Source organism: Tiliqua scincoides, chromosome 9, assembly GCF_035046505.1.
Source record: "Tiliqua scincoides isolate rTilSci1 chromosome 9, rTilSci1.hap2, whole genome shotgun sequence".
Taxonomy (NCBI): Eukaryota; Metazoa; Chordata; class Lepidosauria; order Squamata; family Scincidae; genus Tiliqua; species Tiliqua scincoides.
The window spans coordinates 3,296,162-3,318,925 of NC_089829.1; the positions used below are offsets into that span (position 1 = coordinate 3,296,162).

General features: G+C 48.7%; 1 protein-coding gene across 2 annotated transcripts; it reads left to right on the top strand.

Annotated features, from left to right (window-relative positions):
- The first annotated feature begins 690 nt into the window (after positions 1-690).
- SRM (spermidine synthase) lies at positions 691-18,039 on the top strand. Of its 2 annotated transcripts, none has more exons than XM_066637120.1 (8): positions 691-922; positions 3,800-3,920; positions 4,530-4,622; positions 7,088-7,241; positions 7,654-7,737; positions 8,562-8,707; positions 9,536-9,658; positions 17,713-18,039. In XM_066637120.1, exons 1-8 carry the CDS (start codon positions 759-761, stop codon positions 17,857-17,859), a joined length of 1,032 nt encoding a protein of 343 aa, XP_066493217.1. In that variant the 5' UTR covers positions 691-758; the 3' UTR covers positions 17,860-18,039. The 2 variants fall into 2 exon arrangements, with proteins under 2 accessions (XP_066493217.1, XP_066493218.1); XM_066637121.1 differs by lacking the exon at positions 17,713-18,039 and adding an exon at positions 10,213-13,613.
- The last annotated feature ends 4,725 nt before the right edge of the window (positions 18,040-22,764 follow it).

Consider the following 22,764-nt stretch of genomic DNA (forward strand, 5'->3'; position numbering starts at 1 on the left):
ATATATTAAAAGTATATGCTTTTAATAATGGTAGTCAATGGGGCTTACTCTTGGGTAGGATTGCAGCCAAGGATTGTTAAAAATTTTCCTGCTTGATGATGTCACTTCTGGTCATGACATCACTTCCGGTGGGTCCTGACAGGTTCTCATTCTAAAAAAAGTGGGTCCCAGTGCTAAATGTGTGAGAGCCACTGAATTAATTAAATAGTAATTAAATAAGTAATTAATTAAATTTGATTCCAAAGCCTTCCTTCAGCCCAGGGTGGCAGAGCCCGAGGCTACACTCTGTGCACACTTTCCTGGGAGTAAAGTCCATTGAACACAGGGGGTCTTAGTTATGAGTAGACCTGCCAGGGTTGGGCTGCGCGCTCCGCCACTGCCTGCCACAAGCCACGTGGAGGCTGCCAACCTATCTCCTTCCCCCTCCCAGCCAATCAGGAGCGAGCCCCGCCCACCCGCTGACTCCCCGCATGCTCACCGGCAGGAACGCCCAGTCCGGCCGACCCCACGTGGCCACCCGAGCGCGCAACCTACCCCGCTGCCTCTGCGCGCCCGCTCTCTATTGGTCCTCCCGGCCCCCTCCAGGCTGGCCAACGAGAGGCCGGCGTGGGAGAGCGCGGCCTCACATTGGGCGCCTGCGGGACGGCAGCGGCCGCGCCCCCGTCGCGCCTTTCCCGCGGGTTAGGCTGAGGCGCGCACAGGTGGCTGGCGCTGGGGCTGCAGCCGCCCGCGGAGGAGGCGCCCCGAGCGGAGCGGCCATGGAGCCCGGCGCCGGAGCAGCCGCCTCGGCCTCGGCCGTGCTCCGGGAGGGCTGGTTCCGGGAGACGTGCAGCCTGTGGCCGGGACAGGCCCTTTCCCTGCAGGTGGAGGAGGTGCTGCATCAGCGGCGCTCGCGCTTCCAGGAGATCCTCGTCTTCAGGAGGTGGGGCGCAGCGCACGTGTGGAGGCGCCAGACACGTGTCACAACAGGGAAGGCAGCCTCGGGGGTTCAGTGGACTCGGGCGCACTCCCAGGCACGCGTCCCTGGGAGTAGGCGCCATTGAACTCAGTGGCACTTTCTTCCAAGTAGACTCAGTGCTTCCCCCTTCTCGCTGCCCGGCAGCCGGGCTGCAGAGCCCGGAGCATCTCGCCAGGACGGCCGCCTGAGATCCCCTGGAGCTGGTGGTGCTGAGAACTTGGCCTCTGCCTGGCCCAGCGCTTTGAGTGGCAGCAGCAGTGCAGTCTCAGGTCTGCTCCCTGCCACGCGTGCTGAATGGTGGCGTAGCTGGAGGGGGGCGGGGCGCTGATCCCGGCGGGGAGGCTCAGTGGGGCAGGCGAGTGGCCCCTCCGGAACCATTCCCTGTACAGCTCCAGCTTGCCCGCCCCACTGAGCCTCCCTGCCGGACTGAGCGCTCCGCCCCCTCCAGCTATGCCACTGGTGCTGAAGACATGCGCAGGGCACTGCTTCCCGGCCTGTGGTCCGCAAGACCCTGGGAAGTGGTCCACAAGGTCTCTGAGGAAAAGGGACTGTCTGTGTTCACTTCCAGCATCTCATGTGCAAGTACTTCTCCCACCAGAGAGGGCGGAGAGTGGGCCGCCTGTAGCCACAGCTGGTGCTGAAGTGTCAGCTGCGATTGTGGGCAATCCATTCTTTGTGGCAGTCCGTGGGGGAGCACTTGCTCAGGAGATGCTTCGCCATGGACCACCAGAGAGGGTGAAGAATGGACCCCATCCGCAACCAGCACTGCATGTGGTCTGCAGCATTCCCAGTTTTTTCCTCAGTGGTCCGTGGGCTTTTTAAACCCTTGCCTGTTGAACTGCACCTGCTCAAATTCCTTCTTCTGTGCAATGGTTCAAGGTAGAGGCTGCTCTCGGTCTGTCCCCCTTTGCATCTGGTCCCCCGGGCCTAGAGCAGTGAGACCCCTCAGTGATCAATCAGGGAGCGAGAGGGAGTGGGGCTCTGGGGGTGGCTCTGGTAGGCCTAGGTGGCCCTTGAGTTAGGGTTGCCAGATGCAAGGGGGGGCAGAGTGCTTCTACTTTGAACCTCTTCTATAAAAGAGGGAATCTTGGTGCAGCTTTTTAAACCCTTCCCTGTTGAGCCACACCTGCTAAAATTCCTCTTCTGTACAATGGTTCAAGGTAGAGACTGCACTCTGTCCCCCTCTTTGTCCCCCCTAGGGACACCCTAGATTGCACTGTGAGGAAGCTGCCATTTGTGGGCTTCACACCCTGCTGGAAGCAGAACGCTGGGCTTGGAGTGGGCCTAATCTGACTGGTGCTGTAGGAAAGCAGAAGGATGCTGGATTTTGAGGCCTGATACAGCAGTAGAGGTACCAGATGCAAAAGGGGATAGAGTACCTCTACCTTGAACCATGGTATAGAACAGGGGTTTCCAAACCCCGGCCCAGTGGCCAGATGCGGCCTGCAGCCTCTATCTGGCCTGCAGCCAGCCTCTGATACTCTGAGAGCCTCTGGCCCAGCTGACCAAACAAACTGGAGTTGTACTTGTGGGGTAGGGGAATGGGGGTCCGTTTAAGTGTGCGCTTTAGGCTATGTTAGTGTTTGGAGAAATCCTGGACATTTGAGCCCATTTATTCATTCATCTCCAATGTATTTATTTAAATCTTATATTTAATTTTTTTCCCTCGACACTGTGCCAGATGTTTGATGTGGCCCTTCGGCTGAAAAGTTTAGAGACCCCTGGTATAGAAGAACGAATCTTGGCAGATGCAGCTTTCTTTAAACCCTTCCATGTTGATCTGCATCTGCCAAAATTTGCTCTTCTGTACCATGGTTCACGGTATGGACACACTGTCCCACTTTGAATCGGTTCACTCTGCTTCTGCATGCAGCATATTTTAGCACTGAGTTGCAGCCCTGGTAATAAAATAGCAATAAGGACTGTATTAACCACTTCAGAAGAATATCAAGAAAGCCCTGCTGTGCTCCTCACCAATTTGCAGGGAAAACTGAGGTCAGGTCCCATCTCCCATCTCCATTATAAAATGGGGGGTTGGTAATATGATAACCTTTGGCTGCTGTTCATTTTTGAGGGTCTCCAACTCAGCTCAAGTGTGGATTACTGTGGGGAAACAGAGTGCTAGCTGACCAGGACTGTCAGTCTGACTGGGGAGGGAGTGTCTTGAATTTGCTTAGCATTCCCTGCAGTTGGGGGTCAAGGGTGGTTTGAGGCTTAAGTGATGGTGGCGTGGGATGTTGGTGGAGCATAGTGACTGAGGTGTGAATCAGGACTTTTGCAAATCACCTTTGCACTACAATTACCTTGTGCACACTAACCAGGGAATGAGGTCCACTGAGTACAGTGTGACTGACTTTGGAGTAAATAGGCAAAGGACTGTGCTGTGTGGGGCTTTAGGCCATCATCATCCCCCCCGCCATCATCCCCCCCCCCGCCTTTCCCATCTGCAATATGGAAAGAGTCATAGTTACTGATCTTAGAGGGTTGTTTTGTAATGTGCAAGTGACTGCAAAATGCTGTACGAGTGCAAAGTGTTGTTCTTGCCCTACCTCCCCAGGCAAAAGGAGCAGAAGGCAGCTCACGATAACACAGGTCCAAACAGTGAAACATGAGCATGAAGGAGGCCTGGTGTATTTCAGGGGGCTGTCAGTTCCATGGATATGGCCACCAGTGACAAGAAGGATCTTGTCTCTAGTTCTTGGAAGTGATTTCAGATGACAGATTCCAGCAAGAGCCCCCTGCAGTCATTTGAAGGGGCCAGGCAGGTTCAGGAGGATGTGGGGAAGTCCCCACCATTGCGATCTCCATCCCTGCCAACCACTCTTTGCCTCTCGCCCGCAGCAAAACGTACGGGAATGTCTTGGTCCTTGATGGCGTCATCCAATGTACGGAGAGAGATGAGTTTTCCTACCAAGAAATGATTGCCAACCTGCCCCTGTGCAGCCACCCTAATCCACAGAAGGTGAGATTTTGGCATTTTGTGTGCTCCCCACTAGAGAATACCTCTTACATGTCTCTTCCCCCACCTCAATTCCAGCTAGTCGCACAAGGAAGCTCTGGATTTGGGAGACTTTTGAGTAGAGCTTTTGGCTCTGCATCGTATTTCCCCCACTAAAATTGTCCTGGTTGCCTTATGATACTCCTTGCCTAATGGGACAGCTTGCTTATTTTGCAAAATGCAATGTATTACTGGCTAGGACCACATGTGACTGCAGCTGCACCCCCCCCCAGTGCAGAATATAGTATCTAAATGCTGCTGTTTCTTTTTCTTTTTCTTTTTTAATCCAGTGCTTCTAGTCCTTGTAGGGAAAAGAAACAAAACAGAAATGAATATAAGATCCTGCTTTCTCCATGGGTTTATAAAGGAAAACATTTTGAAAAAAGAGGCCCATAAATTGAGAGGTGTGGAGGAAAGAGACAAGTCTGCTAACTGCTGAACCCAGAAAATTTCAGGGGAATGATAGAAGCCTGTACAGCTCACAGAGCAGCATCAGGCAAGCAGAGTTAAAGCCCCTGCTGGCTCCCTGAATGCTCTCAGGCTTCAATGACGGTGCCTTCTTTCTTTGCCCAGGTGCTCATTATCGGCGGTGGCGATGGAGGGGTCCTGCGAGAAGTGGTGAAGCATCCATCAGTGGAGTCGGTGATACAGTGTGAAATCGACGAGGTGCGTCAGTAGCATCCTGGGGCCTCCCAAACTTTGGCTTTCTAGGTTCCCCCCCTTTCCCCCCGGATGAAAATTCAGGGTATGGTTCCTCTCCCATAGAGAAAAATCCATTTTTTCTTTCAGTTAAGCCCACAGAACTGCAGGACAGGTCATGCCCCTTACACTGGCAAGACTGCCCAGTGATGAAATGTGGAAATTGTTCAGCCGGTCTGATCCTGTCTTGCTTCAAGGGACAGGGCATTGGGGAAACTCCTTGGTCAGCTGTTGGAAATTATTCTCACAGCCTCTCTGTAATCAGAAATTACTTTGACAATCTCTCTTTTCTCTCCGATCTCGGAAGCTAAGCAGGGTCAGGCCTGGTTAGTACTTGGATGGGAGACCGTCTGGGAATACCGGGTGCTGTAGGCTTATACCATGATCTTGGAAGCTAAGCAAGGTCAGGCCTGGTTAGTACTTGGATGGGAGACCGCCTGGGAATACCGGGTGCTGTAGGCTTATACCATAGTCTTTCGAGACTGAAGGTTGCCCACCACCACCACCACCTCCCTCCCTGTCTTGCCTTAGTGCAGTGAGGAAGGGATTTCTCTTCTGGAGCCAGCTAGGCTAGCTGCTGGCCATGGAGTTCCATATGTTGATGTCACATCATGTGAAGGACTTGCTTTCTCCTGTCACATCATGTAAAGGATTTGCTTTCTCCTGTCCTGATCAGCAGGAGGGTCTGTTTCCTTCTCTCGGCCCCCGAGTTCAAGATTTCTCTGGGCCACGCAAATCTTGCAAAAAATAAAGGTGACCAGCCCTGATCTGGTAGGTCTCCTCTTCCAAGTTATCTCTTTTTAATCTCCTAAACCAGGGGTCTTTAAACTTTTAGGCCAGAGGGCCACATCAAATATCTATCATGGTGTCGAGGGCCAGAATAATAAATAAATTTTCAATATAAAATTTAAATAAATACATTAGAAAGCCTAAGGCCTTCAGACAGCCCAAAAATGTCACTTCTGATTTTTCAGGAAAACTAGGAGGTGATGATGTTTTTAGGCCTTTAGAAGGCATTTTTAAGAGAGGCACATGGCCTCCCTGGTCCTCAGAACACCTTCCAGACACAACTGGAGCACATTTGGTTGAGCAGGCCAGAGGCTTGTTGAGCAAGGAACTAGAGGCTTGTTGTGGGCCGCATCTGACCCCCAAGCTGGGCTTTGGAGACCCCTGCCCTAAACAGAGAAGCCGCCAGCACTGGCCTTTTCCCATGGGATGGGAGTCCTCTTCTATTTGCTTCCTCTGCCAGGGGTGGCAAGTTCATATGGACAGCTTCTGGGTTACTCCTATGGCTTGTGGCATCAAGGAGCTTCTGGGATCCTTTCACCCTCCCTTTTTGTATCTGGGGGGAGTGCATGCCTGGGGGTTGGGTTTGCATGCAGCCTCCCCATGCATAGCACAATGCATGTCTCCAGAGCGCCACGTCTCCAGGCCTCTGTCTTCTTGCACCCAGCGTTGGGTTATAATAATAATATATAATAATAACAACACCGCTTCAAGGGTTGCTCACAGCAGCTTAACTCTGAATAAAGCTTCTGCAGTTAGGTGGAGGAGGAAGCATTGGTTTGCATCCCCAGAAAGCAGCTGCAGTTTTTGGCAGCTGGAGGCTGTCCTCTTTAGGACCGGCTGGCGAAGTCTGCTGCTTTGAGAAATGGCAGCTCAAGGGCAGGGATGGGCTGGCATTGGATTTCTTGTCCCAGAAAAGAGATGGGGGCAAGCAGCTGGTTTTGGACCAATCGTCTGCTAGCAGCTCAAGGCAGGAAATGCTGACTCAGCAGGAGGTGGAGTTTGTGGCCATTCTGAACAGGTTTGGCAGGTGAAGAGGCTGAGAGTGTGGCTTTGCCAGCCTGTCTCTTCTTGTAGGATCCTAGGATGCAGCAGCCTGTCTCTCCAACCTGACTCCACCCCTTTCCCCAGACCCAGTGGGGCAGCAGTTTGAAGGTTGTCCTTGGGCAGTGAGTGCAAAGCTTTCCCAGTTCCTTTCCATTCTGGCTTTATTAGTTCCACTCCAGGGTGTTTTTGTGGTCATGGATAGAGGTCCCTACCCCAGAACCTGCTGGTCCCCTTAACTGATGATGAACATCCAAAGTTGCTTCTGCAGATTTTTTTTATAGAAAAAATTAGAAGAGAAACAGACTAAATGTAAAGGAGGACAGAGTCTTTTTTGTCTTTAATAGTTGAGTAGACAAATATACATTTTAAATTGCTATGTCTTCACCCTGAGTGAGCTGATGGCACTTGCTCCTCTTCTCAGTCACTTGAAACACAGGGGGCTGGTCCTCTTCTTTATCTGGTCATCCAAAAGAGAGCTGAAGAAAACTGGGCATGCACGCGTTCAGGGGTGAAAGGTGGGTTTCTGAAGGGCTTAATGGTGTTCATATGGCTGCTGGCCTGCGTCCTTTATCCAACCTCTGGTGTGGTCTGCCTTGCAGGATGTGATTCAGGCATCAAAGAAGTTCCTCCCAGGCATGGCTGTGGGGTACTCCAGTCCGAAACTCACCTTGCACGTCGGAGATGGCTTTGAGTTCATGAAGCAGAACCAAGAGGCTTTTGACGTGATCATCACAGACTCTTCGGACCCCATGGGTGAGCACTGAGAATTTGTCTGGGTGTCTATTTGGACTCCTGCACGAACAAACGCACTAGACCCATCTCATGCCATTTCTGGAAAGTTCTTGCATGAGCTTAGGGAATTGTGTCCTCTGAACCTGGGGTTGCCTCCATGTGAAACCAGCTCTCCGTGCCACTCAGTTAAACACTTGGCTGTGTTAAGTAAAACTATGTGTTCTGCTCACCATTGGAACTTTCTAGGGGAGGCAGATTGCCCAATGTGGAAATAGTAAAGCGCTGCTTTGAAATTGAACCAGTTCTCACTTTGTGGTTTGGGGCACATATTAAGTTCCCCCCTCTCTCCCCCTTCCACTGCTCCCCTCTGATTCCTCCTGAGGGCTGTGAAACAGCTCCCCCTTGGGAAATGTCTTTGTCATCTTGTTTCAAGGTCCTGCAGAAAGCCTGTTCAAAGAATCCTACTACCAGCTGATGAAGACGGCCCTGCGGGAAGATGGAATCCTCTGTTGCCAAGGTGAGGGCAAAACATACAGTTGAACCTGTTTATCTGCAGGAGTTCCATTCCCAGACCCTTCCATAGATACCAAAACCTACGGATAATCAAAACTGATCCAAGCCACAGTTTCGACGCCTTCAGGGGCCTCAGAAGGCCTCCTGGATGTGACTGGAAGGTGCTTCCAATCACATTTGGGAGATCAGGTGGGATGCTCCAGTCTGAAACCCGCACTGAGTCAAATCTGCAGGTTCTGAACCGGCAGATAAAAAGGGTTCACCTGCATGTCATTTCTGTGTGTCTTGGAGCTGCCCTTCTGTAGCAGCTGCTGGTTGGTTGCCTTGAAGTGCCTGTAAAGCCCCAGGATGCCTTGGGCCCTGCTTACTTGAGGAAAGGCTCCCTCCTTTTAGCCATCATGACTAAATTGAGCCTCTAGGTACAGAGGCAATCTACCTGTGAGGACCACACCCTACTGCCTTGTTTGTAGGCCTCCTGGGGGCATCTGATTGGGGAAAAAAGGATGCTGGACTAGATTGGGCATCTTTTGGCCAGCTCCAACAAGGGAGTTCCAACACATACCTCCCTGTGCTGTAAGATCTTCCATGAAAGCCTGTGGCTCTCTGTGATGCAGGACCTTCTTGTTGATGGCACCCCACATCAGAACTCATCTGCCCAATGTTTTGCTGCAACCTGGAATCCCTTAAATATCGAAAATTGCCTACTCTGGTGTCTAGGGAGAGTGGGGAGCGTGGGTACCTGAACTTCTCCTGGACTTTTGGGAAGTTTGCAGTGCATGCCCCCCCACCCCGAACAAACATGCTGTAACATCTTCTTTTCTTGGCCAGGTGAATGTCAGTGGTTACACCTTGACCTCATTAAGAAGATGCGTCAGTTTTGCAAATCTTTGTTCCCTGTGGTAGAATACGCCTACTGCACCATCCCAACATATCCCAGTGGTCAGATCGGCTTCATGCTCTGTAGCAAGAACCCGGTAAGTACCAGGAGTTTTTCTCCTTTTTGGGGACACTGATATTTTTATGCTGGAGTCTTTGTGTGCCCTGGTGGGGTGAGGAGCTTTTAGCCATAAACTATTATCAGCAAGGTGGAGGGGGGGGGGAAGAGAGCACCTTTTGAAAACACATGATTGTGCAGTGCTAGATGTGGGTGGACTTCATTCCTTATAGGATCTGTTTCATTTTTGGTGAACATGTGAAACTGCCTGCTGGAGTCAGATTCTTTGTCCAGCTAACCCAATATTGTTTACACTGACTTGTAGCAATTGCACAATCTTTATCAGCCTTATGTGGATGTGCCAAGGATGGTATCTAGGACCTTCTAGAGAGTTCTTCATTGAGCCACATTCTCATCCCCCAAACCCGAGATCCACTATCAGGAGCTAGTTGCAAAATAGAGTACTTTGAATTAAGCATCTATTTGTCTCAGAATTTTTTTTAACCATACTAAGCAGGGTGTAAGGAGCTGTTGCTCTCATTATCTCTTCCTAAGGAGTTGCTGAGTTCCCCAGAAATATGTAAGGAGGGGTCAATCCCGCTACACATTATTGCTTCATTGTTAAGTGGTGCCCAGAGGTACACACCAGAACTCTCAAAAGCACGCATCAAAACCTGTTCATTTCTGGAGATCCTCAAGTGCCGAGGATATCTTAAAACTCTCTGTGTGCCAAAGAGACGCCAAATAGGTGTAATTTTCCTGCCCCGAAACATCCAGCCATTTACGATGCAGGTTTTGGGATCAGGGCATCCCCTTTTCACATTACTGGGCAAGCCAATAAGAGAGGTTTTCTCTACTCTCCTTGCAGAGCACGAACTTCCGGGAGCCTGTCCAGCAGCTCTCCCAAGAGCAGGTGGAAACGATGAATCTTAAGTATTACAACTCGGACATCCACCGGGCAGCCTTTGTCCTGCCAGAGTTTGCACGAAAGGTAATGCTGAATATGTGGCATTTGGGGTTTTGTGTGTGTGTGTGTGTGTGTGTGTGTGTGTGTATTTTATCCCAGTGTGCATAATTTGTACACTTTGTATGGGTCACGTACACACTTAATGGAACCTCCATGGTCATGGGGCAGTGTATCTTGGAAAACTGGTGGCTAAGGGACTAGCAAAGGTGGGGGTTGCTGTCCCTCTGTACCCTGCTTCTGGCTTCCCAGAAGTCAGTGCACTGTTAGTAAGCACACACTGTTCTTGCTGTTGTATTTCTCATTCCCCCAGTTTGGAGAGAACTAGTGTAGAAGTCTGTGAGGCAGGTGCACTGTGTGGGCCTGCAAGAGATTTTCCAGCAGGTGACAAGATTCCAAGCTAGATGGATCCTTTTTGGGGGAGGGGATTCAGGTTAATAATATTCCTATTCCTGAATGTATCTTTGACCCGCAGAAGGTGTTTTCCCGCCAAGGTCAGAAGCTGTGAATTGGTGTGCGACTGTCTGCCCAGTTTCATTCTGCCCGCTGTGGCACCCTCACACTTTCTACTTGTCTTCCAGGCCTTGAGCACTGTGTGAGAGCTTTGACAGGCATCTCTGCCCCTCGCCTATGGACACCCCTCCCTGAGGATCTTGAAGTGACATCAATGTGGCGGATTTCCTCCATGGGCCCTTTTTGCAGCTTCCTGTCTGCTGCCGCTTCAGCCAAACATTCCTTCCAATGATGTATATTGAGTTGACTTTTGGAGACTTGCACCCTCTCGGGGACTCTGAAAGGCAACAGTTTTGGCTTTGATGGGCCAATGCTTGAGCTGCACTCTCTCCCCTCCCCCCAGGACTGGGAATGGACTCTAGAGAGTCTGGGGGCTTCCGCCTGCTTCCTTGTCATTTCCCCCTTGCTCATCCAAGTGCTGTATTTATAACTGATGGTGTAATTTTTATCTCCCTTTATCAGTCTTCTGCCTACTGTAGGATATCAAGTGATTGGTTCTGCACTCCTCCCCTCTGATGCAACAAAAAGGATGGTAGGGGTAGAGCTGAAGGTGGCTTGATAGCACCTCCCTGGGCGCCAGATTTCTTTGCTCCACCCTCCTCCATCCTACTGCACTTCACCTTCACCGATCGATCTTTCTCTTTCTTTGTTTCCCCTTCATCTGTTCAGGTGTCGAAAAGAATACCTTGCTGTTGACTCGGAGCCCATTGGCTCTCAGAAGAACGCCTACTGGGCTTTTTAATTGGATGGATTTAGTCGCTCCCCCAGTGGAGCTTGATAGAAATGAACTTTAATAAAGGGGTAGACATTTGGGGCCTCTTTTGGCAGTTTGAGCCATGAAACTGTTTTGTTGATAGGATCCTGTTCCCTGGCTGTATAATAAGCAATGATCAGTTGGATAAAGTTGGGGGGGGACACGACCACAGCAAGCTCAAACTGCCTTGTTCGTTGACTGCCTGGTGAGAGTTAACGCACACACCCTGCTATTTGAAGATACCTATTGTTCCTTTGTCTGTCTTCTTTCTACCAGCCACCTCCTCTGTACTCCCAAATCACTGGCATATCATGTTTTGTCAGTGTTTGGAGGGAGGGGGTGACACTAGAATTGAATCTCCCTCCAACTGCATGTTACTTACATTCCCGCCTGTGGTCAATTCCTGCTACTGTTGCTCCGAATGTTGGCTGTGGGGGGCAGAGTTAGGGAGATATTTTAAATGCAGAGCATCCTCCCATTGGTCAAAGTGGAGACTAGAACCATACTTTCTTCTTGGAGATGGATCTCACTTTCTGTTGCTGGCAGCTTCTCTTCTTCTTCTTCTCTTCACATGTCTTTAGAGTATTGGTGTGTGGTTACAGAATTATGTTTAAGATTAGCTGAGCTCAATCTCATCCTAGAACTTAGCTCTGCCCTCTGATGGGAGAAGGATGCCAAAATGTTTTGGCTTGGAGGTGGGGAAAGGGATTTTTTAAATACGCATGAAGGTCTGGAAGCCTGGGAAGATGAACCACAGCCAGTAGAAAATAATACCTATTTCCTACTTAACAGCATTTATACTGTTTATGCTTCAAGGAAGCAAAACACAACTTTGGTCTATTCTGTTTACACTGGAATCTGGTATTATAGGTAGAACTTGGCATCATGAGAATCTCAACATCTATTGTGTATACATGTGTGTCTTTTCTTTTTAAAGCAGACTTCCCACTATTCTACTAGAAATTGTGGACCATGTATTATGAAATCTTGGATGGTGGAGCATATATAATATCACAATGCTACATGACATGGGGAGGGTACATGAAGTCCAGTCGTAGGCTGAAATTACATGCTGGCTAAGAATCAGTTCCCTGGGGGGGAAGAATGGAACAGGTCTAGTATGTAAAGTAGTTCATAGCACAACACTCTACAGCAGTGGTTCTCAAACTGGTGAGTCTTGACCCACCAATTCATGTGGGTCCCTGTCCCTTTAAGGCAGGGGTGTCCAAACCCCAGCCCTGGGGCCACTTGTGGCTCTTGGGGGCTCCCAATCCGGCCCCTGGGGATTGAGCTACTGTTGTTGTTGGCAACCTTCAGTCTCAAAAGACTATGGTATCGCGCTCTGAAAGGTGGTTCTGGAACAGCGTCTAGTGTGGCTGAAAAGGCCAATTCGGGAGTGAATTGAGCTACTACAAGACCATCATTCATATAAATTCCGTCTTTAATATATTAATTTATTGAAATTTATTCAAATTTGAAATGTAAATCGACTTTTTTTCCCAGCCCCTGACACAGTGTCAGAGAGATGATGTGGCCCTCCTGCCAAAAAGTTTGGACACCCCTTATCTAGGCCACAAAAGGTGTCAACTGCACACAGTGCCAAGTGGCACCACAGCGCCAAGTGGTGATTCAAGGATCTTTAACATTTAGTATAAAATAACTCTGTGGGCTACAGACAGGGTGTTTAGGGCTGGCCATCAGCCCTTGCTTTTATGGCCAGGGATCTGTGATGGGTGAGGAGGCTGGAGTTGAGCATGTGAGGTGTTCAGTTGAGCTTGGGTACCTCACATGGTGGTCCTTCTTTTTGAAGGAGTCTGGTGGAGAGGCTCTGCCTCACCTGCCTCCCCACCACTGCACGTCCCTGCTTAGGACTCACCGTGTTGCCACTGATTTTTACATTGTTCTGTTTCTTCCTCTGAAAGTAGAACTAGATCCAACGGATAAAAACTGAGATTCCGATTGGATAGCAGGAAAAAAGTTCCTGATGGTCAGGGGTGTTCAGCAGTGGAACAGATTGCCGAGAGAGCTGGTGGATCTCATGGGAGATCTTCAAGCAGAGGCTCAACAAGCACCTGCTGGAGATGCTCAAGGACAGTGTTTCTCAAACTGTGGGTCGGGACCCACTAGGTGGGCCGCAAGCCAATTTCAGGTGGATCCCCATTCATTTCAATGTTTTATTTTTAATATACTAGACTTGATGCTAACATGGGATGTGACTGCATTTGGGGAAATGTTACAGACCTGTACTTTTAACAAGCTACTGTGTATATTTTCTTTTAACAATGATAGCCAATGGGACTTACTCCTGGGTAAGTGTGGGTAGGATTGCAGCCTAGGATTGTTAAAAATGTTCTTGCTTGATGATGTCACTACTGGTCATGATATCACTTCCGGTGGGTCCTGACAGATTCTCATTCTAAAAAGTGGGTCCCGGTGCTAAATGTGTGAGAACCACTGTTCTAGATTACCTTTTAGGTCCCTTCCAACTTGATGTTTCTATGATTCTTTTATATTATGTCCATACACAACTGATGTTGATTCAAATAGCATACAAATTCATTCAAACACTGATAAATGTAAGATATCCATCTTTGGGCACAAGTTGGTGGGCATCTTCCAGTTGAGTAATATCATTTATGTTGCCCAGTATTAATCTCCAGGTTACAGGTAAATAGGACTACATACATATTGGTTGTAGCCAATACTACCAATACAATACAGGTTGCTGTAGCATAATCTTAATCTTGTGTGTGTGTGTTTAAACAAGTCCTCCGGCTTGCAAGTGCATCCTTTGAGGAAGGATGTTCTGGAGCTTTCTGCAAGCAAACATCAAATGAGCCGAGGTAGAAACAGTGGTGTGAAGTAAACTGAGTTGAAATAGCTGTATGCTATCAAATGTTATAGCCAAATAACCACAAAAGGAAAACGCAACTGCCTTATGCCACAAAAGTGGATTTCCAATCACTCAAAACTTGACCAATGGAACTCATTGTTCTGAGAGCCAATAAGGTGTTAGGATGACACAGCAGGGAACCAATAAGGCTGAGGTATTCAATCTGTGCATTGAGTACCTAGGGGGCGTGACCCAGGGGCATCCTGAGGCATGGGGGGGAGGTGGCCACAGCTGCTCTGCTTGTGCTGCTTCCCTACTTGCTACTTTTCTGTGGGCTATGAATGAGGTAGGTGGGGCAGTGTGAGGTGGGGAGGGCATGTGAAACATGGTGGGGGGAGGTGGTGGAGCCTCCTCGCCAAACTGAGGGAAGGCTGGCTGGGCAGTGGTGGAGGTGCTGCATCTCATCAGCACAGCACGCTCCTAGCAGGCTTCAAACTGGGAGGGAAACGACCTCGAGAGCTCCACCAGTAAGTACAGGCAGTGCAGCGCTTTCCTCCGCTTGGGAAGGAGGGAGTCCGGCCTGCTCTTAGTGGGGGTGTGTGTGTCCAAATGCCCCAGCCTGCATTCCTTCGTCTTACCTGGGGGGAATAGGGGTGGCATCTGCATGTTGGGGTGTATGTGTGTGAGCACCCCATCTATTTTGGGGGTGAGTTGTAATCTTGCTTGGTATGGCTGCAATCGTTTCCACACTTTCCTGGGAGTAAGCCCCATTGACTCAAATGGGACTTACTTCTGAGTAGATCTACATAGGCTTGGGGTGTGTGAGAGCTTAGCCAAGGATCTTCACCTTTCTCTTTTTCCTCCCCCTTCAAAAAAAGCAGCGCTTGATCAGTCAAGCTTTTCCTCCAAAAATTGTTTAAAAAATAAAAATGCCCATTCCTTTTCAGCCAGCCCCCTTTTTCCTCCTGCCTCCTTTTGGAGAGGGGGGGGGTACTTCCCATGTTGGCTGCTATTATAAGACAAAAGGCACAATCTACTCAAGTAGACCTATCTAGGAAATAAGTCCTATTGTGTTCAATGGGACTTACTTCCAGGAAAGTGAGGTTAGGATTGCAGCCAAACAGTCTGAGTCTGTTTGCAATTAGCAGATACACACAAAACAAAGTCTTCCCCTCCCCCAGCAAATTCATCACTTCCCCCCTCCCTTTCCAAAACCCTCCAGGTGTGCTGCTAACAAACTCAGGGCACAATCCTAACCAGGTCTACTCAGAAGTAAGTCCTTGTCACCTGGGCCCAGCCCCCTGTGGCAGGAGCAGGGGTCTCCTCAGGGGCAGGGGCCTCCTTGGGGGTAAGTCACAAGTACTGCCAAGATTGGGCCCCCAGGCAGGGCATCTCCCCAGGAATAGGGCCCATGGCCTCCTGGAAGCCTCAAACAGCTACAGTGGCCGGAAAGGGTACAGCTGGCTAAGCCAGACACAGGCTTCAAAAGAGGTCAGTCCTCTCCAGGCAGCAGCAGTGCCACAGGGCTAAGCAACCCCGGCCTTATTCTGCAGGTCCATCACCTGAAAGGGGTCTTGACTGCCTCAGTCCTGGAGGGAACAAACCGGGACTGGGAGCCCCCAGGACTGGGACCCTCCTGGGTCCCTGGGATGACCCCAGGAGAAGCAAGGCTGCAGGCTCTAGGATTGTAAGCCAATTCTCCCCAACGCTGGCCAGCTGATCGAAGTCCAAACACTGAGGTGCTTGGGGCCTTCCCGAGGACATCTGGGCTGACCTCAAACACCAGTGCAGCAGGTGAGCAACCCCTTGGGAACCTGCCGGACAGCTCTGCCTGGAACCTCAAGGGGTCGGGAAGGGTCAGGGAATGATCCGAGCGTGTGCCAATGGCACAAATCTATGTAAGCCAAAAGGGCCTGTGACAACAATGTTATAAATATATGCCGCCTTTCTGGTCATTGGATTATTCCTCTGACTTAATTCAAGGCGGTTTACATAGGCAGGCGTTTCTAAATCCCTCAAGGGGATTTTTACAATCATAGAGGTTCTCTTTCAAGAACCACCAACATTTCAGAATGAATCTTCCTGGTTTGGTCTCACTTCTGGCCTCCAGTTCTCCCAGGCAGGCTGGCAAGCAGCTCCATCTCTCACATGGAGGGTAGCCAAGACACTTGCTCACAGCAAGAGCAGGTGGAATCACTCAGCTCAGCTCAGCTTGTCAGCTGCTTCAAGGTCTCGCCATTCTCAGCAGTTCAGGGAGCTGCCGGTGTCCTTGAACTGGCGACCTTCTGATGTTATCTTTGGGCTAACAGAGGCTCTACCCTAGACCAGACCTCCTGCCCCATAACAGGCCCCATGAATATCAAATGTCTGACACAAGTAAATCAACTGTGTAAAGCGACCGTGTCTGTCTCCTGCCTATCTCTCCGCCAATGACCACCTGTCATCAACAGGGTAAGCCCCCCCACATTTGGTCACACACCAAGGGGTGGGGTCTTTGCCCACTATGGGCATTACAGTCCTATTTTGTTCAGTGGGGCTTACTCTCAGGTAAGTGTGGTTAGGATTGCAACCTCAGAGTGCTGGCAGCTTTTTTTTGTTTCTAGTGTATAATTATAACACCACCCCCATTTTGGGGGTAACTGATGTAATGCTTGTTAGGTGGTGTAGTGGGGAGCCCTGGCCAATGGCCACAAGGATCGGGAGCTGCGGGCCAGAAAAGTTAAAGAACCACTGCAATAAGGTCAGGTCTCATTTCCATATATCAGAGCTTACTAGAACTCTTTTTCACTTGTGTGAGGGTCATCAAATTGGCCACTTTTGTTTCTTGGATTACCTGTACTGTTCTATATGTAAATGAACAAATATATGAAGTTAATGGGGGGTGACACCAACCCTCGTGATGCTACCGCAATTAGGTTATGCTTATGCTACTGTAATTTATTCTGGTACAAGAGGAGGTGCATCATGGGGGTGACGCAGTGAGCTCTTGCATTGAGTGGCCCAGTGACGTCTCTGGGCACAGATAGTCACGTGGATTCTCCTTCTGCCTGGGTGACTGGAGAAGGACGCCGTGCTCTGGTTTGTAGCGTGTCATTCCCCCAAGGGCATTTCCAGCTACCAAGTGCAAGATGTTCCCCTTTCAAACAGAAAATTGCTTATCACCCTCAAAATAACATTTGGATTCCACTCAGCAATGGGCTGGACCCTCCAGCACTGCTCCGGGAAGGCTTTTTAAACAGCCCAGTCTGGACTGCAAGCACCGCTTGAGTGAACCTCAAGGTACAGCCATCTCTCTCAGCCTTTGTGAGGGTCTCCCCTCGCCAGCAAAACTCCTGGCTCCATCTGCCATGAAGTTCACAGCCAGCCTTTTGGTGTCTTTGCTGGCCCTAAGTGTAGCGCTGGCCACAGAGGAAGCTGTTCTGGATGAAAAGCAGGCAGTGAGTATCAGCCACTCCCTTCTGGGCACCAAGACTGGGAGGAGGCAGGTCATAAGAGAGACAGGTAGAATGTTGGGATTGAATTTTTGTAAAATGTTTAGACTCTACAAGGTCAGTCTGGGCAGAACAGTAGAAGGTGTTGCCATTCTTCCCACACACTGAATCTGAGAGGGGACTAGGTCAGAAGAGAAAGTGTGGAGGACAGGAGAGACACTCCTGCCCTGGACCACCCTATTCTCCCTCTTCCACACTTCCTTTCCTGCTCCCTTCCTCTTCATAACTGGGGTACAAACAGGTAAGCCAGGTCACAAGGCACTGTACAGGGAAGGAATTTGGCACACTGTCTTGTGTACTTGGAGACCTTGGGCCGCCTTGTTCTGGTGGCTTCTGTGAAACATAATTTTCCAGTAGGTAGGAGGCAGAGTCAAAAGAGAGCCAGCCTCATTAATACAGAGTGGGAGGATGGCATGGTTGTGTGAACACTGTCTACTGCATCAGGTCTTCAGCCTGAAGCCTTAACATCGCCTCATCTTTCAACCCACAGGGGGAGTTCCAGGTCCGTGGACAGAGATCCTTGGAAAAGTTACTGATGCGTGGCTCTCGAGCCTTACCTGAGCCCCCAAGTGCTGAAAACAACTGGTCTTTGGGGTGTAGAATTAAGAACAGGGGTGGCACGTGGCAGGCATGCTAACAGCAGTGGGCCACATGCCAACCCCTTCCAGGCCACTTGTGGAAGACTTGGGTGGCCCCCAAGTTGAAGATAGCTGGCTGAAGTGGAAATATTCCTCTTCTCCTGTCCAGTCATTTGAAGCCTTCTTTTGATTGAGATGGTTCCAGTCCACAAATAAAGAATGACACTCTCCCCCCCCCCAAGTTGTCTTGTGTGTTTTGTTGTCTTGTGGAGAGATAGAGGGCAAGAAGGACCCTGTGCCTAAAGGATGGCAACCACAACGTTGGTCTCCCTTGCTCTCTTCTTCATTCCTAACTAGGCAGACAGGGACTGAACAGGCTGCCACTAGCCCAGGCTGGAAAACTCAGGTCAAGAGAGGCTGTCTGGCCAAAGGCTCTCTCCCAAAATTGGCTGGGGGGTGGGTCTGTGCTGTCTCAGCACAGGGAGAGCTCTGAGGGAGAGCTCCCTCCAGCTTCAGCTGACCTGAAATCCCAGTTGCAGAGGAACAGTGGGAGGAGGGGGGGGGCACCCATTCCTGGTATCTGGTCGGCCATTGTGGGAAGCAGAATACTGGCTTGTACCAGTGGAATCTGTGGCTGGATCCAGCAGGGCTTGTCTTCGGGCCTTTTTTGGTCACTGAGCCAAGACCCGAGTTCTTACAAAGCATTTCCACTTGGCTAGTAGTTCTGCTCAGTCCTTCTGTGTCTGAGCATCGGGTTTCAGGCTATGGTCAGATGTGTCTTGTCATTACAGCATTTTTAATTTTGCTTTAATTTGTTGTTTCTCTGGTGATTTGGAAAACCCCATGCAAAACCCAGAGAGTTGGCTGCCAGCCAGAGAAGCCAATACTGAGCAAGATGGCCCAAGGGTCTGACTCTGTGCAACAGCTTCCTATGGTCAAAGTTAGAGTGATCAATCCCCTCCTTTTCTCCTCACAACAACCCTGTGAGAGAAAGTGACTGGCCCAAGGTCATCCAGGAAGCTTCATGGCTGAGGGGGGATTTGAATCTGGATCTTCCAGGTCTGAGTCTACCCCCCAAACCACTACACCACCCTGGCAGTCAAGCATCAAGCATGCTTCCTGCCAGTCTGGAATACATTTGTGAGTTAGGCAAACTCTTATTAGGGAATGAATGTTGAATTTTAATTGTTAGCATATAGTCACATCTTTAGATCAGTACAGGAGGAATTATCTCAGCTAGATATTGGCTATTGTCATTTAGATGGCATTTTCTGTTATACAGTATGTACTTTTGTATTTTTCTAAAAAGCAACACATACTCACTCAGAAGTAAATCCTATTTAGTTTGATGAGTCATAGTCCCAAGTCTATATGTATTGAGTTTCAGCCTTTCCTGCATGGGTGTGTATGTGTAGAATTGTCCTCAATGAGGACTAGTAACTTGAAATTGTGGCATGCTTTTGAACTTCTCTGACCAGTGGAACTCCAGTATATAAGCCCTGCTTTATATACTCAAAGGGGGCCCTTTGGCCCAGCATCCTGCACCCACTCCTGCCATTGCTCCCCTGCAGAGGCACAGTCTCCCAAGACACGGAACTCCAAAATTTGGTGAGAAACACAAACTACAGCGCTGGTGCAAAATTTCTTGTTTCTGTATTTTGGTCATTGTTTGTTCCTATTTTAGGGAAAGGAGAAAACATTTGAAAAACAAAGCGGCTGCCACTGTTTTGTCAAAGCTACAAGGTTCCAAATGTTTTATCCCACCCCATCTCAAAGAAAAGCTCCCTGTAACAAAAATATCCCCACGAAAAGTTCACCCCATTTCAAAATGCTGGGGGAAGCTGCGGCTTGGAACAGCCCTCTGACCCTTAACTAGAGATGCAAGGACTGGAGAGGGCATGTTTGGTGCTGCTTTGTCTGGGAAGAGAAGCTCCACAATCCAAACAAGAGCCTGAGTAACCGAATGAGAGAGGAGCCAATGTTGGCGTCAAGCGGTTGCCATTTCAGAGGACAGGCAGTGCCAACTGTGCATAAAGAACCCAGAGATGCTGTTTGCTGGTCATTGTTGTGTCTCAAGAAATGCAATCCTGGTCCAGAAGATGGCGTCACCAACAGCCACTAGCAAACATGCCCACCCTGGTGCCTTCATCGCAGGTCAGAGACCCCAAGAATTTCCATGGAGGTCCAGTATCATAACCAACAGAGCAGGAAGCGTGATTTCCCCCACACCTGAAGTCTGCCACAAGTGTCTCTTCAGGCCCCTGTTGGTGGTAAGGAGAAATTCCACCGTCAGGGATGCTCACATCTTCGGCCGTCTTATGTTCCCTAATTTTGTGTTTGCTAAGCAAACAAGTCCTGTTTTGCAAGGGCCCTGAGCTTTAAGTCTCACAAATTCCTTTTCCTGGGTGGACCCTCCTTATTTGTGGATTCAAGACCCATGGATTTGACTTACCATGGGTCCTGGCACATATCCGAAGGGCCTCACCAAACTTCACAGATGCAATCAGAAGTGCCTTCTGGTCACACCTGGGAGATATTTGGAGGTGAGAGGAGGTTATGTGCGGCCTACACGTGCCTCTGAAAGCCTCCCAGAGGTGGTCCATGAGACCTGAGAAATGGTCTGCAAGATCTCAGGGGAAATAAAGATTGCTTTGGATCACTTCCAGTGTCTTGTTGAGCTAGAAATAATAGGCTGCTGAGAAAACTCCACAATCAGGGAAGGCAGGTCCTCGCATGGATTAAGAATTGGTTGAGGACCAGGAAACAGAGAGTGGGTATCAATGGGCTGTTTTCACAATGGAGAGAGGTGAAAAGTGGAGTGCCTCAAGGATCTGTCCTGTACTTTTCAACCTGTTAATAAATAACCTGGAATTGGGGATAAACAGTTTGCAGATGACACTAAACGTTTCTGGGGGGTGAAGACCAGAAGATACTGTGATGAGCTCCAAAAGGATCACTCCAAACTGGCAGACTGGGCAGCAAAATGGTAGATGCATTTCAATGTAAGTCAGTGTAAAGTCATGCACATTGGGGCAAAAAATAAAAACTTCACATATAGGCTAATGGGTTCTGAGCTGTCTGTGACAGATCAGGAGAGGGAACTTCAGGTGCTGGAGGATAACTTGATGAAAGTGTTGACCCAGTGTGTAGTGACGGTGAAGGAGGCCGATTCCATGCCCAAGCATTGGATCATTTAAAAAGGGATTGAGAAGGGGGGGTGGGGCCAGAGGCTTTTCTGAGAGCTTTTCTGAGCTGAATGGAGAGCTTTTCTGAGCTCTTGAAAGCTCTTGGGAAAGCATGCTATTTCCTGCCAAAAAATCGGGTCTGATGAGATCCGAGGATCTGTGATCAGGAGAGATTCAATCCTACAGATGGTGTACAGTTTTGGAGAGGAAGGGTCTCCAGGGGCTGTTTTTTCTCTAAGGGAACCCAGCCATCAGTGTCAGTGTTGGTGAGGATTCATGTTGAAGGCCCCAAGCAGGGAAGGACCTTGGAAGAACTAAGTGAGTGTTGTTCTGCTGTGTGTGTCTGGCATTGATTGATTAATTGACTGCCTGATTAAGCTTTTGCCAGAGGGAAGAAGAAGGAGGGGCAGGTTTTCCCCCTCTGGGAAGAGGAAGAGGAGGGAGGCTTTCTCTGCTCATTTGTTTGCTTGTGTGAGAAGAAGCTTTGGAGGAGACCTGCTGAGCTTGTTATGGAAATATGAGAGCATAACTCTAACTTTACAAATCTAAAACTTGTTTATCCTTTTGGAATTTATCCTTTTGGAATATATCCAAAATTTATCCTTTTGGAATAAAAACTTTGCTTTGAAACATTCAGTTTTCCTGTGGAGATCTTGGAGTCCCTGTGGAGAGGGCTGGAGATCTGCATTTCTTTGTTTTGCAAAAGCGGTTTCATTGTTTTGAATTCCTTGGACTATCTCTTGGAACAGAATGTGGTTGATATAGCAACAAACGTAAGCAATAGAACCAAGATAACAGAATAAGAAGAATAGAACATCGGGGACATCTAGTGGATTTAAAAAGACATTGCAAGGATAAGAACAGGACTTGACAAGTGAAGTAAGGAGGAGGATATCCTGAGAGTATTTAGTGGCATTAAAAAAACATTGCAAAGCAAAGGTTTATTTGATTTAAAATTCCCCTGTGTTGGTTTTTATGGGTGAGCAGTTGAATTTTTTTTTTTTATGATGTGATGTGATATATGGGTAACTGATAGTGATATAGGTGATCAGATATTTGAGTTTTACAGGAAAGAAGATATAAGAAGGAAGAAAAAGGATGACAGGAAAAGGAGCAAAAGTTAGGGGCTCTCCTGCCCTGGAGTCAAGCTTGGGAAAACTAACACAAGAGGAACTGAAAGGGAAAGATTGGAAGCTGACATTACAAGACAATATAGAAAAATTAGGTATGATGGGACAGCAGCACACAAATCAATTTTTGCAGGTTCAAGCTAGTCTGGATGCTTTAACTACACAACTAATCTTAGTGTGCAACTGAAAGATCAAGCAGATGAGAATACACAAAAGATTAGAAAATTAGAAAAAAAGACAACAAAAGATCAATCTAGAATACAGGAGATAGAACAAAACCAATACGATGGAGAGGTAACTTTAATGGAAATTCAGATGGAGACTGCAGCTCGAGTGGTGAGAATACAAAATGTACCAGAACAGAAAGGGGAAGAAACACGACGTCTTAGTGGTGATTTAATATCAGAGTGGATCAAAACGCCAACAGAGGATCTGGATTCAGCGAGAAGAGTGAGCACTTTCTATCTAAGAAAATATGAACTACCAAGAGAAATCCATGTGAAATTCATCAGAACTTTTTACAAAGATAAAATATTGAAGATCTCACAGGAAAAGGAATGGATGGTGGAGTGAAAGTGAAAATTCTGAGACATGTCCCATGGAGAGTGAGAAAGAAGAGAAAAGAATATGAAGAGCTAGTAAAATTTTT

Bases quoted from the DNA above. Each gene is read 5' to 3' on its own strand.
- SRM (XM_066637120.1), top strand. From the start codon at position 759: ATGGAGCCCGGCGCCGGAGCAGCCGCCTCGGCCTCGGCCGTGCTCCGG. The intron at 4,623-7,087 runs GTGCGTCAGTAG...TCTGCCTTGCAG, and splicing joins TACAGTGTGAAATCGACGAG to GATGTGATTCAGGCATCAAA. The intron at 9,659-17,712 runs GTAATGCTGAAT...TTCAACCCACAG, and splicing joins TGCCAGAGTTTGCACGAAAG to GGGGAGTTCCAGGTCCGTGG.